General features: G+C 41.7%; 1 protein-coding gene across 3 annotated transcripts in view; it reads left to right on the top strand.

Moving 5' to 3' along the window:
- smg1 (SMG1 nonsense mediated mRNA decay associated PI3K related kinase) overlaps positions 1-14,841 on the top strand; it is a 186,950-nt gene that overhangs the window by 33,878 nt on the left and 138,231 nt on the right. For 2 of the 3 annotated variants that reach the window (XM_072481861.1, XM_072481863.1), the window contains 3 exons: positions 7,920-8,072; positions 13,355-13,491; positions 13,732-13,790. In XM_072481861.1, the coding sequence (XP_072337962.1) occupies positions 7,920-8,072; positions 13,355-13,491; positions 13,732-13,790 (349 nt within the window). Of the gene's footprint in view, positions 1-2,698; positions 2,804-7,919; positions 8,073-13,354; positions 13,492-13,731; positions 13,791-14,841 lie in introns of all 3 variants that reach the window. The other variant, XM_072481862.1, reaches the window with a different exon arrangement.

The raw sequence follows: 14,841 nt of genomic DNA, 5'->3' as shown, positions 1-14,841 counted from the left end.
GCATAACTTTTCATGGCAGTATCACCCTTTGCATGGAAGTTGCTGAGAGCAAGTTATTCCAGGCCAGCCAATCTGGTCTGAAAGTTTATGATGAATATTGAATGAGGCTGACTTTGAAAGCTCCTTCTGAATTGACCCTGTATGATATGGCTAGCACCAACTTGTTGCTTCTCCAATACCCATTCATGGAAAATTTGCCCTTTCGTTTTTCTATGAATGATGCCAAGTTGCATGATGTTTGGTTAGTTGGGGGGTGGGGAGGTAGCCGCGGGGAGGGTGGTCAATATTGAAACAGGAAGTAATTGCCTGCTGGTGTGTAATTAGATCTTTCTGTGGATGGGGATAATGCTGGGATGAGATGGGGAAGTTGAGGATCCAGGATTGTGTATGCGCATTTGTGATAAACTTTGGTTACTCTAGTATCAAAAAAAAGGTTACTACGGGAAGCGAGGGAGGAGATTTCTGCGCCGTTGGCAATGATCTTTGCGTCCTCACTCTCCACTGGATGTACCGGATGATTGGAGGGAGGCGAATGTTGTTCCCCTGTTCATGAAAGGGAATAGGGAAATCCCTGGGAATTACAGACCCATCAGTCTTGCGTCTGTGGTGAGCAAAATATTGGAAAGGATTCTGAGATAGGATTTACGATTATTTAGAAAAACAGTTTGATTAAAGATAGTCAGCATGGCTTTATGAGGGGCAGGTCATGCCTCAGAAGCCTAATTGAATTGTTTGAGGATGTGACGAGGCACATTGATGAAGGTCGAGCAGTGGATGTGGTGTCTCTGGATTTTAGTAAGGCATTTGATAAGGTTCCTCATGGTAGGCTCATTCAGAAAGTTAGGGGGCATGGGATACAGGGAAATTTGGCTGTCTCGATACAGAATTGGCTGGCCGAAAGAAGACGGTGAGTGGTAGTGGATGGAAAGTATTCTGCCTGGAGGTCGGTGACCAGTGGTGCCCCGCAAGGATCTGTTCTGGGACCTCTGCTCTTTGTGGTCTTTATAAATGACTTGGATGAGGAAGTGGGTTAGTAATTTTGCCGATGACACGAAGGTTGGGGGAGTTGCAGATAGTGTTGAGGGTTGTTGCAGGTCACAACAGGACATTGACAGGATGCAGAGCTGGGCTGAGAAGTGGCAGATTGAGTTCAACCTTGATAAATGTGAAGTGATTCATTTTGGAAGGTCGAATTTGAATGCTGAATACAGGGTTAAAGGCAGGATTCTTGAAAGTGTGGAGGAACAGAGGGATCTTGGGGTCCACGTACATAGATCCCTCAAAGTTGCCACCCAGGTTGATAAGGTTGTTAAGAAGGCCTATGGTGTGTTGGCTTTCATTAACAGGGGGATTGAGTTTAAGGGCTGTGAGGTTTTGCTGCAGCTTTATAAAACCCTGGTTAGACCACACTTGGAATATTGTGTCCAGTTCTGGTCACCTCATTATAGGAAGGATGTGGATGCTTTGGAGAGGGGATTTAACAGGATGCTGCCTGGACTGGAGGGCATGTCTTATGAAGAAAGGTTGAGGGAGCTAGGGCTTTTCTCACTGGAGCGAAGAAGGCAGAGAGGTGACTTGATAGAGGTGTACAAGGTGATGAGAGGCATGGATAGAGTGGATAGCCAGAGACTTTTCCCCAGGGTGGAAATGGCTGTCACGAGGGGACATAATTTTACGGTGATTGGAGGAAGTTACAGGGGAGATGTCAGAGGTAGGTTCTTTACACAGAGAATGGTGGGTGTGTGGAATGCACTGCCAGCAGAGGTGGTGGAGTCAGAGTCATTAGGGACATTTAAGTGACTCTTAGACAAGCACATTAGGATAAATGGTTGGCACAACATCGTGGGCTGAAGGGCCTGTACTGTGCTGTATATGTTTTAAATCAGCTGCCTTTTTTTTCTCTGACTTACTTGTGAATGGAAGGAAGCTTGCAATATTTGCTAATTGGGCCGGAAGGAATAGATCTTGTTAGCTTACACCAATTAACTGAGGGCTCTTAATGACATTACTCTGATTTCACATAGCTAACTGTCAAGAGTCCTAACTTAGTAATGTAGCCACTCCGTGAGTAACAGTGTTTTATTGCAATCTTCCCATGGAGGGTATAGCAAGCTCCATTGTATGCATAGCCATATTTCAATATTTAATGTTACTGTGCTTCGCTACTGTCATTCCTCACTGTTTTGTATAGATTTGGCGATACATTTTACTGAGTACTGCTCTCTAATAAACACAATCACTTCCAAGTTTCATTGTTATACCGAATATGCAGAAGTGACTTTGTCTATTTAACAAATTTAAATTGTTAATCCCATTGGGCATGCTTGCTTTCAAGGTGGAACTTAAACCCACTACTGTGGTTGTGTTTGCTTTTCCTAAACTGCAATGGTAACTAAGTATGGAGATGTATAACTGGAAACAATACAAGTATGTCAATCATAGCTTAAACTAGCAGGTACAAAGGAATAATGACACAAGACCACCACATAAAGAGACCTAGACTGTAAGTGCTCGCCTGAAGGGCTGCAGATGCCATACTAAGCTAGCGTGATGACTCTCAGCATGGTAACTGGTCCCAAATGTGCTGTGTAATGGGGCATTTGTTTGTATCTTTAAAGTCTAATTATCCTTAGTCATAATTGTTTGAAGAAATTGCTTGGGGCTTTTAAATTCTGCCCCTTTCTCTCTTTTCCTGTAGAAAGGAGGTCAGAAAGAGTAAAAGTGAGAATGAGAGCAGAGATTCTGCTATAAAGGGAAAGAATGAGCAATGGACAGTGTGCCGTAAGAGCCTTCCTTATGTCAGGTATGGGACTAGGTTAGTATTCTATAAAAAGCAGTACTAAGAGCACTGGGAATGTAAGAGACAGCAGTACATTGGCCTATGCTAAAGTATCAATAAGATGGAGCAGGCAAAGACCAGATACAGGAGAGGACCCTGTCAATCTTTACATAGGACTGCAGTAATTTAAACAATGTTATTTTTCAACCGCAAGATATTTCGTTATTCTGTGATATTTATTTTCGTAAATGCTGGAGCTTAACGCACATTTGGAAAGTAGATTTTATCTTGTGTGGTGTATTTAGAACATAGAACATTACAGCGCAGTACAGGCCCTCGATGCTGCGCCAACCTGTGAAACCACTCTAAAGCCCGTCTACACTATTCCTTTATCGTCCATATGTCTATCCAATGACCATTTGAATGCCCTTAGTGTTGGCAAGTCCACTACTGTTGCAGGCAGGGCATTACACGCCCTTACTACTCTCTGAGTAAAGAACCTACCTCCGACATCTGTCCTATATCTATCTCCCCTCAATTTAAAGCTATGTCCCCTCGTGCTAGACATCACTTTCCGAGGTAAAAGGCTCTCACTGTCCACCCGTTCCAATCCTCTGATCATCTTGTATGCCTCAATTAAGTCACCTCTTAACCTTCTTCTCTCTAACGAAAACAGCCTCAAGTCTCTCAGCCTTTCCTCATAAGATCTTCCTTCCATACCAGGCAACATTCTGGTAAATCTCCTCTGCACCCTTTCCAATGCTTCCACATCCTTCCTATAATGCGGCGACCAGAATTGCACGCAATACTCCAAATGCGGCCGCACCAGAGTTTTGTACAGCTGCCACATGACCTCATGGCTCCGAAACTCAATCCCTCTACCGATAAAAGCTAACACACCGTACGCCTTCTTAACAACCCTCTCAACCTGGGTGGCAACTTTCAGGGATCTATGTACATGGACATCGAGATCTCTCTGCTCATCCACACTGCCAAGAATCTTACCATTAGCCCAGTACTGTCTTCCTGTTATTCCTTCCAAAATGAATCACCTCTCACTTTTCTGCATTAAACTTCATTTGCCACCTCTCAGCCCAGCGCTGCAGCTTATCTATGTCCCTCTGTGACTTGTGGAAACTCCACCGACTTTAGTGTCATCTGCAAATTTACTCACCCATCCTTCTACGCCCTCCTCCAGGTCATTTATAAAAATGACAAACAGCAGTGGCCCCAAAACAGATCCTTGTGGTACACCACTAGTAACTGGACTCCAGTCTGAACATTTCCCATCAACCACCACCCTTTGTCTTCTTCGAGCTAGCCAATTTCTGATCCAAACTGCTAAATCACCCTGAATCCCATGCTTCCATATTTTCTGCAGCAGCCAACCGTGGGGAACCTTATCAAATGCTTTACTGAAATTCATATACACCACATCAACTGCTTTACCCTCATCCACCTGTTTGGTCACCTCAAAGAACTCAATAAGGTTTGTGAGGCACGACCTACCCTTCACAAAACCGTGTTGACTATCTCTAATCAAATTATTCCTTTCCAGATGATTATGCATCCTATCTCTTATAAGCCTTTCCAAGATTTTTCCCACAACAGAAGTAAGGCTCACTGGTCTATAGTTACCGGGGTTGTCTCTACTCCCCTTCTTGAACAAGGGGACAACATTTGCCATCCTCCAGTCTTCTGGCACTATTCCTGTACGCAAAGATGACTTAAAGATCAAAGCTAAAGGCTCAGCAATCTCCTCCCTAGCTTCCCAGAGAATCCTAGGATAAATCCCATCCGGCCCAGGGGACTTATCTATTTTCACACTTTCCAGAATTGCTAACACCTCCTCCTTATGAACCTCAAGCCCTTCTAGTCTAGTAGCCTGAATCTCAGTATTCTCCTCGACAACATTGTCTTTTTCCTGTGTGAATACTGACGAAAAATATTCATTTAGCACCTCTCCAATCTCCTCGGATTCCAAGCACAACTTCCCACTACTCTCCTTGACTGGCCCTACTCTTACCCTAGTCATTCGTTTATTCCTGACATATCGATAGAAAGCTTTAGGGTTATCCTTGATCCTACCTGCCAAAGACTTCTCATGTCCCCTCCTGGCTCTTCTGAGCTCTCTCTTTAGGTCCTTCCTAGCTAACTTGTAACTCTCGAGCGCCCTAACTGAACCTTCATGTCTCATCTTTACATAAGCCTCCTTCTTCCTCTTGACAAGTATTTCGACTGTTTTAGTAAACCACGGTTCCCTTGCTCGACCACTTCCTCCCTGCCTGACAGGTACATACTTATCAAGGACACGCAGTAGCTGTTCCTTGAACAAGCTCCACATTTCCATTGTGCCCATCCCCTACAGTTTTCCCCTCCATCCGATTTGTAGCCTGTTACCCAAGAACAACTGAAGCATATCCTGAATGATGGACTGCACAGTCCAAGTCTATTTTCAAATGCTTTGTTTTTATATATCTCCTACACTGCTTCCCTCATTGTGCCTCCAAGTAAAATTACGGCTCATGGCCCAATCTGTATTTTTAAAGGTGACCGTTATTGCCGTACAAGGGGTAATGCTCAAAGAATGTTGTCTGGGAAATGATGAGAAGAGAGCAGAAATAGAGAGGGTTCGTGACGGCCTTGTTTTAACTGTCCCACATTAGTTGGGAATTAAAAGTGGGCATACCTGGTGAGAATTGTGATTTATTTTTTTCCCTTCCCCCTTAATGGGGCTATGGTCTATCGTCATAACTCTTGTAACAATTGCTGGGTGTGGCAAATTTCATATTTTTTAACACTCACATCCATCTTGTTTGTACAAATCTTCACATCCAGTTATTTTAAATCCTCATTCTAGTTAAGAGGAGATGCAAGAATACAGGTAGAGCACTAGTTCTGATGCACATCAACAAAAATTCCATTATGGTTCCCGCATCATTGTTAACTTTTCATTCAAACTTTGGTTCATTTTAGTGAAAACCACAGTGCATCAACATTTTTAAGATCATCTATTGCGCAGCTTAATTTTGTGTTTTATTTTAAGTGTCTTCTCTGTTTGAAGCTAGGGAGCAATCTGGAGGTTGGATACCCTTAAAATACTGGATGACAGGGGCATATATTTTAGAAATTTGATTGCAACTACCCAAACTCAATTTAACAAGCAGTGGATAATGTTCATCCCATTGGTCTGAATGGAATTCTGATCCCAGTGAAATTTGGAAAAGCATACTTCTGCAATTCTTTCACTTTCTCAACTTTGTTCTCTTCTTTGTTTCCCCCCAACTGGTCTGGAATAGAAAGTACTGCGCACCAGTACTTTCATGCACTCTTGAGCTATTTCCATTTTATTTTCTTTATTGTGAGTTCACTATTGTGAAGATTGTCAATGGGGATAGAAGACCTTTTTCAATCATCTGGTGCTAGCATCAAGGACTCCTGAGATCAATATGGCATAGCCAGATGCTCCCTCCGCTCTGCCACAGAAATGTTCTTGAAGCCTCGCACTTGAAGAGCACCTGCTGTTGCCCCATCATTTGACACTTGTATCTGATTTTCCACACCCAGCCATTCTTTGGTTTGAGTGAGTGACATTGCCTATGAGGAGCATATCAGCATGTCGGGCCATTTCATTTATGACCTCACAGCCAACAGTGAAAAATGACTTGTGGTCATCAGATTAGGGTGGATTTGAACCAAGGCTATTCCTATTCAAAAATAATCCAACATGGGGAAGGGCATCCATTTCCCCATGTTGGATTATTTTTGAATAGGAACGCCCTTCTTTCCTAACGCATCTTCCTCTTTCACCCTCCATCAACCCAAGAATTATTGAGTTTTGATTTTAATAAAATCTGATTTTGGAGATACATTTTTGGACTTGATAAGTGTAAGACGTGACCTCCATCTGTCCGATACTCATTAACTCCTATCTGTGAAAATAAATCTCGTTTAATGGAAGACCACTCTGGAGGTCGACATTTTTGCCACCATAGATAGACTGAGATGACAAACGTCAGTTTCATCAGTCGATGTGTCCTTAATGGCACAGCTTTCATTCCGAGATGTCAAGTCACAGACCAGAAATGGTGTATTGACTAGCAGTTAATGGATTGAACGGAACAGATAAAGACCTGGAGCTTGTGGTGATAACCCCAGCAAAACTACCAGCTTTCGCCATGGTTACTCCATTGAAGCTGACCTTTGCAGAATAATGTGGAAATCCAGAAGTTGCAGTTGTGATTCTATGTTCCTCCAGCAGGTGTGCTGTCTCAAGGTCCTCGAGTGCAATCCAAAAACAATCAGTGACTTGACATAAATGTTATGCTGATAGTCTTGTAGAAAAAATCCTTGAAAAGGTTGCACATTGTTGAATGAACTAACAGAGTTTTTAATGGTGTACTAAGTTCCTAACTATTGATAAACACCCTCCTGGACCCTAAAAGTTCATTTTAGATTTGAGGAATGTCAAAATTCTCTTAAATTCAAATTATTTTAGAAATTATAATGTGAATTTAGATGTCAATCCAATCATTTATTGAACTATTTGAAAATTTAAATTAAAAGTAAAGGATAGTCTGTCCTTTTAACTTCTGGTTTCCTGTCTCAGAATACTTAAATCTCATCTACTGATATTACTGATGCCTGGAGGTCCCTTTGACATGGTGCCAGATTTAAACTGCCCTCAAAAGGGGAAATGTGTGCCACAGCTAGGTGTAGCTCTTTATGGGCAAAATGCTGAGGTTTGCGGCAAGCACCATTTGCCACTGGCCTCAATCCAGCCCTAATTATCGAGGATTTTTCTTATGAGCTGAAATTTGCGCATTTATTGTGAATTACTCCAGATAAAGAACATGTTAAGTTCTTTAGAAAGTAAGATATTTTGTCTGTAGTAACCAGTGCAACCAATAAGTGTATTGATTTGGTTATCTTTGTTCTGAGCTGAACCTTGTACTTTCCCTGTTCTTGAATATATTGGATCTCAATTTATTATAGCTATTGGTTTTTAAAAAGCTGTGATTTTAGAAGTTCTGTATTGTGTATCTTAAAATTTAGCTTAATTCCTTTTCATAAAAATTACTAAGAAAAGCTTACTGAAATTGAGTTTTTGTCATCTGAGAAAATTTGATTTTCTTTACAGGCAGATACGATGTCAATGGAGGACTTGGTGAAAATGCTTATGGTCGGAAGTCGTTGGGGCAAGAGCTGAGGGTTAACAATGTGACCACGGATGTAAGCAGCATTCAGCATGGGAGTCGTGCTTTAGCCACAAAGGAGATGAGGAAATCACAGGGTAGGAATTTTAAGAACCTAGTTTCTGGATAATCAGTTGCTTTTACTGATAACATGTCTCCTGACGAGCAGTGTAAGGGCCCTTCCTGCTGATTCCCTTATTTTCTATTTATTTTACTTGTCGTTATCATTTTTGGTCCATGGATCTTTAATGGAGACATACCTTTTAAGTGGACCAGTGTAAGTGAGGAACTCAGTGCTGTGAGGTTTTAGATTTTGAACAGCAGAACCCAGACTTTATGGCACCCTGGAGATTGGAGGGATTTGATTCAGTCAGTTGGTTGGTGGCCAATAGATTGGCCAGGGACAGCATCCTGCCTGGCAAGCAGGCAACGATCAGCTCCTGTCAGGTGGAGGTGTCAGCAGACCCAGCAAAAAGCTTCTGGACTCCGAAAGGGGAAGCTGTTATTTCTCTCGCGTGCTTCCTCTCAATCTCGCGCATTCTCTCTCGCGCGTTTCCAAATGTTGTCTGCTTGCTGTTGCTGTGAATTTAAAGAGAAGTCATTGCACCCTCCTGGTGGAAGGAGCTTGCTCTCTCTGCTTTGCTGCCTACTGTCTAAAGGCAGAAGTCTCTAGGCCCTGATGAGTCTACAGTGAAAACTCATTACAGACTGAAATCAAGGGTATCATGCTAGGCCTATACTGAAGGAAGAATCTACCTGGAAGACATCCATCTGAAACAGACTTTTATCCTTTTAATATGTATCTTTTCCTGCTCTTCACCCTCAAGTGGGGCAATTTAAAGAGGGGGGCGTTAGAGATTGGATAGTCGTTAACCAGTTGTATTTGCCTATTTAATTATAGTTACTGTTAATAAAAGTTAATTGTGTTTAATTTACAAACCTCGTGACTATAGTTACTGGCAGCCAAAGAGGCTAGGTATTTTTCAAATTAAACGACTTGGTCAAGTGGGGCTGGAATTGACCACACACTAGCCCAGGGTGTTGTAACAAGTAGAGGCATAGAAATTACCTGACCCGTCAAAGCTGTTTGCTTTATTGTATTGATAATGTTTTGAAATGATTTTTTTTTTAGGACATGGGCATTGTAAACTTTTTTTGTTACATTTGCAGTCGACTTATTCTGGGATATTGCTCTACACAACGATGAGTTTCAATGCATTTTCATTGAGTAAGGGATAAAAACAAGTTTTATTTAGGAGGCGGGGGGGGGGGGGGGGAGATATGCTGTAGAACTCTTTATCTTGGATAGTTAGTCCTGTAATGAGAATGAGAGCCACATTACAAACTCCATATTTGGTTTGAAAACTGAAATCTCAATGCCGAGAAAGCTTTTCAGCCGATGTTAATGGTTAGACCAGACATTGAATTTTGTGCACTTGTGCGAACCCAACTAAAGAAGGGGTTAGGGAAAACATACAGCATAGATGTGCCAGCATGATGCCAAAGATGAGAAGCTATGGTTGCGAGGAGGAATAAGATTGTGGAGATTTTTCCTTAATTCTCTCCTGTGCCTGTCTAGCCTGGTTCTGTTTTAAGCGCTTTTCCCCATGTTGACTGACTCTCCCGCTGGTGAAGAATCAATTCCGTTTAAAATTCCAGAAGCCTCAATCAAATTAATTCTTGACTGGCTAGAAAAATGTCCAATTAATTTAATTTCCCCTCATTAACGTTCTGGTAAATCTGCATTGCACGTCTCTCCAGGCGAGTATTATTTCTTAGAACATAGAACGTTACAGCGCAGTACAGGCCCTTCGGCCCTCGATGTTGCGCCGACCTGTGAAACCACTCTAAAGCCCATCTACACTCTTCCCTCATCGTCCATATGTCTATCCAATGACCATTTGAATGCCCTTAGTGTTGGCGAGTCCATTACTGTTGCAGACAGGGCATTCCATGCCCTTACTACTCTCTGAGTAAAGAACCTACCTCTGACATCTGTCCTACATCTATCTCCCCTCAATTTAAAGTTATGTCCCCTCGTGCTAGACATCACCACCCTATCCAATTTAGTTCCACTTTGATCTCCTTGCAACCACAGCTCTATAATGGCCGGCAGTAGCACAGTGGTTAGCACTGTTGCTTCACAGCGCCAGGGTCCTGGGTTCTATTCCCACTTGGGTAACTGTGCGGAGTCTGTACGTTCTCCCAGTGTCTGCGTGGGTTTCCTCCGGGTGCTCCTGTTTCCTCCCACAAGTCCTGAAAGACATGCTTGTAAAATGAATTGAACCGTTCTGCTGGCCTGCCTTGGTCTGTTTTCAAAGCCAGCGATTTAGCCCAGTGTGCTAAACCAGTTAGATGATTTGGATATTCTGAAATCTCCCTCTGTACCCAAACAGGCGCCGGAGTGTGGCAACTGGGGGATTTTCACAGTACTCTGTACCCAAACAGGCGCCGGAGTGTGGCAACTGGGGGATTTTCACAGTAACTTCATTGCAGTGTTAATGTAAGCCTACTTGTGACACTAATAAAGATTATATTGTTGATTCTATTACATTGTTTATTTTTGTAGCTCTTCCTGTTATTTGTCTTCCTTTGTTCTTTATATCTCGCTCTGTCCCAAGGGTCTGCATGCTCTTTACAATGTTGTATGCTTTTATTCATACTTGTCTCCTGCACCATGGCTGTACTTCTGAAATATATCTCTATATACTGATCTGTCCTTTGCCAATCCACCCCTTTCTCAAAATCTGTTACTTTTCTTACTTTTCCCAGTTCTGATGAAAGACCATCGACCTGAAACGTTAACTCTGTTTCTCTCTCCTCAGACATGCTAAGTGCTTCCAGCTGTCTTTATACTGATCTGGTTTTATAGTATTGACTGATTGGTTGCCACCAGAGTGTCTCATCCCATGAAAGTTAACCATACCAAGATCTAGAGTGTTTGTAATTGTTGCATTTACCCTTTTAATAACCTGACAATTAATTTGATTCTATTTTCATCAATGTTGGATAAATGTTCCCTTGCTGCTAAGATTATTAACTAAACCTAGCTCAGTACAAAATGTAATTTGACCTGCTGTCTTGTAGTTTTGAGAGCGCAATTTTCCAGAAACTGATCTTGAATGTATGCAACAAGTTTTGCCAGCTTTGAGTTGAGCTATTCTACCCTTCCCAATCGTTATGAAAATTAAAACAGATTTTGCTTTCAGCCTCTAACCTCTGAATGAATCCATTCTGTCACTTTATTGTTGCTGTCAGGGCCTGTCGCTCATCAATCACTTTGCTTGTAGTAGAACTGGATGAAATCAGAATCCTGTTCAAATGAGAGTTTTGCGAAGAGGCCACTATTGTAGGGCTGTGGAAACTGATTCCACCCAGGCTGTTTTATATTTACCAATTTCAAACATTACTCCATTTATTTGGAAGAAAGTAAATTATTTTTAATTTCTATTTCTATTCCGTTAAATATTGCAATCTTAAATTAAGCATATTTAATGATTCTTTGTACCAAAGATACCAGGAAAGCTAACAAACCTACGGGGGGAATTAGCTAGATTCAGTATAGGTTTTTGGAAAGAAAGTAATGGACAGAGAAATATCCAAGACCTGATTGTTCCTCCCCAGGGTTTTAAAAGAAATTGGTGAGGACATTGTTGGTAATAGTCATGATCTTCCAAATTTCCCTGGGATTGAGAAACTGCCAATGTAACTCCATTACTGTTTTCCAGTGTGATAGGAGAGAAACTAGAAAATTATCAATTTTATGGGGAAGATATTAGAATCTGTTATTAGGGACAGATATCTGAGCATTTGGTCTAATATAAACTCACCAGGGAGAGTCAGCATGAATTTGTAACAGAATTCACGTCTAATAAACCCAAGTTCAACATTTTTGAGGCAAGTATCATGGTAAAGGTGTGTTTATAGATGGTATTTACCTGCACTTCTAAAGTACTTCACAATCATAGATTATCATAGAATTTACAGTGCAGAAGGAGGCCATTCGGCCCATCGCGTCTGCACCGGCTCTTGGAAAGAGCACCCTATCCAAGGTCAACACCTCCACCCTACCCCCATAACCCAGTAACCCCACCCAACACTAAGGGCAATTTTGGACACTAAGGGCAATTTATCATGGTCAATCCACCTAACCTGCACATCTTTGGACTGTGGGAGGAAACCGGAGCACCTGGAGGAAACCCACGCACACACTGGGAGGATGTGCAGACTCCGCACAGACAGTGACCCAAGCCGGAATCGAACCTGGGACCCAGGAGCTGTGAAGCAATTGTGCTATCCACAATGCTACCATGCTGCCCTAAGGTTCTACATAGATTGTCAACAAAGATGAGAGCACATGGAATTGGGGGCAACCTATTGACTTAGATAGTTATTGGTTTAGCGGTAGAAAATAGAGAATGAATTTACAGTTAAACGTGGCAGGTTGTGTCTAGTGGTATCTCCCGGGATCTGTACTGGGGCCTCAGCTATTCACTATGTTTATAAATTACTTGAATGAAGGAATAGAGAAATCTGAGTTTGTTGATGACGTTAAGTTTGATGGCACATTAAATAGTGCAACTGGGTGTATGAAGTTGCAGGGGTTCATTGATAAATAGTGTGAGGGCAAAACTGAGAAAGATGGAGTCCTTGTAGAAAAGTGTGAGATTATCCACCAAAACCCTAAAACAAAATCAGTAAATGGCAGGAGGGTAGGAACTGTGCATGAGCAGAGTCATTTAGGCACCTCAAATACGCTAGCCACTGAAAGCTTAGTGGAAAAGCTCGGTGCAAAAAAGAAAATTAAAATATTGATGGAGTGTAGGCCTTTGCCTTGAATGCTGGAAGACAAAGCAGTGAGTTATTTACAGCTATATAAAGATGTGGTGGATCCCATCTGGAGCATTGCATTCAATTCTGGCCCCGGCATCTCAGAAACGATTAATTGGTCTTCAAAAACATTCTAAGGAATGTTCCAATTAAAGTGCTCAAGATGATCAAAGGAACTGATAAGTGAGATGGAAACTATTTCCTCTCTAGGACTCAAGATTAAGAGGGAGTAACTTTGAAATTCAAGCTTGTCTGCCAAAAGTTGATGTCAAAAAGCCTTTCTTCGCACAAGGATAGTGGAGATCTGAAATGCCCTTTCCCCAAAAAGGGGGCTAAGTTGAAAGTTTGAAAGCTGAGGTTGAACTTTTGTCAGGTAAAGGTATTGGGGGTTACAGAACCAAAGTGGGTAGATGGTGTTGAGGTACAAATCAGCCATGATCTAATGGAATGGCAAAGCAAACTCTAGGGGTTGAATGGCCTACCCACATTCCTATGATATGCAGCAGGTTTGGTTCATTTTGTCAAATCATTTAATTTATTCTGTTTATAGAGCGATCTTTGTCTTATTCTGATGAGTCTCGACTGTCCAATCTTCTGCGGAGGATTTCCCGTGAAGATGACAGGGAGCGTCGGCTGGCTACCATAAAGCAATTGAAAGAGTTTATTCAGCAGCCAGAAAACAAAGTGGTGAGCTTTTTTAAAAAGGGAGCAAATGGACATGCACATCTGTTAGCATCTGAAGGGACAGGTTAACATTTCTTCAACGCTGGGCCGACATGCTAAATGCTAACTTCTCTCTCCATTTGCTGCTGGGCGTGCAATGCAGCTAAGCTGTTTACATTGTAGATGTGAAAATCGGGGAGATTTGACTTTAGAGGAAAGTTTCTCATTTATTTGTTGTATAATTGCAATTTTATCTTTCTGCAGGTTCTAATTAAGCAACTAGATAATGCCCTGACTGCAATCCAGGATGTGCTTAATGAGAGGTACGTGTGACACAATGGCAGCTTGGGCAAAATTTGTAATTCATTTACGGAATTTTGCACTTCTAAAAAGAAGACGCAACATTTTATCTGGATATCCTTCTCACTAAAAATTCTATCGTGTTCTTTTGTGTATTGTTTGGGTTTAGCCAGCAGTATTTCGGGACCTTCCTCCCTTCCTTTTGTGGAAGGGGAAAGACAATGAATCAAAGTAGTATGAATTTTAACCTTCCACATTTAAATAACGTAAAGGTCACTTGTTTGCACTTGCTCAAGAAATCTTTAAATCATTTGATAATTTTAATTTTTCTGCCTCTTTGCTACATCTGGGCATATCAGGGCAGCACGGTGGCACAGTGATTAGCACAGTTGCTTCACAGCTCCAGGATCCCTGGTTCGATTCCCGGCTTGGGTCACTGTCTGTGCGGAGTCTGCACGTTCTCCTTGTGTCTGCGTGCGTTTCCTCTGGTTTCCTCCCACAGTCCAAAGATGTGCAGGTTAGGTGGATTGGCCATGATAAATTGTCCTTAGTATCCAAAAAAGGTTAGGTTGGGTTATGGGGATGGGATGGGCTTAAGTTTCCAAGGGCCGGTGCAGACACGATGGTAAATTCTATGATCTGGGACATTAAAATGTTCTTTGATTATTATATTTTTCACTAATTGTGCATTTGATCATAAAATTCCACCTGAAGTCAGAATAGTGTGTTACTTTGTGATATGGTATGTTGATGCTCCAACATATTATTCCAGCCCTTTTAATTTGTGGAGTATCATGTGAGTTATAAGCCTGTAGTGTGTTATTGTAATAAACCAGATTGCTGTACCACTGATCTTGTAGAAAAGATCCTAATCTTTGAGTAGGCCTGATTTATTTTGTTAGTTTCTTATTCTGGGATCTGTCAAGGACATTGCTTAGGCATTAAGTAATCCTTGCTGTTTGAAATCCATTGTCTTAATAATTTATGAAGTTAAAGATACAAATTAAATTCTGATGGTTGTAACTTCATTTTCTGTGACTTTAGAAGTACTGGCTGTTGTATGACTAGCTTCTA

This window comes from Scyliorhinus torazame, chromosome 17 (assembly GCF_047496885.1).
Source record: "Scyliorhinus torazame isolate Kashiwa2021f chromosome 17, sScyTor2.1, whole genome shotgun sequence".
NCBI lineage: Eukaryota > Metazoa > Chordata > Chondrichthyes > Carcharhiniformes > Scyliorhinidae > Scyliorhinus > Scyliorhinus torazame.
This window is presented reverse-complemented; position numbering and strand designations above follow the sequence as displayed.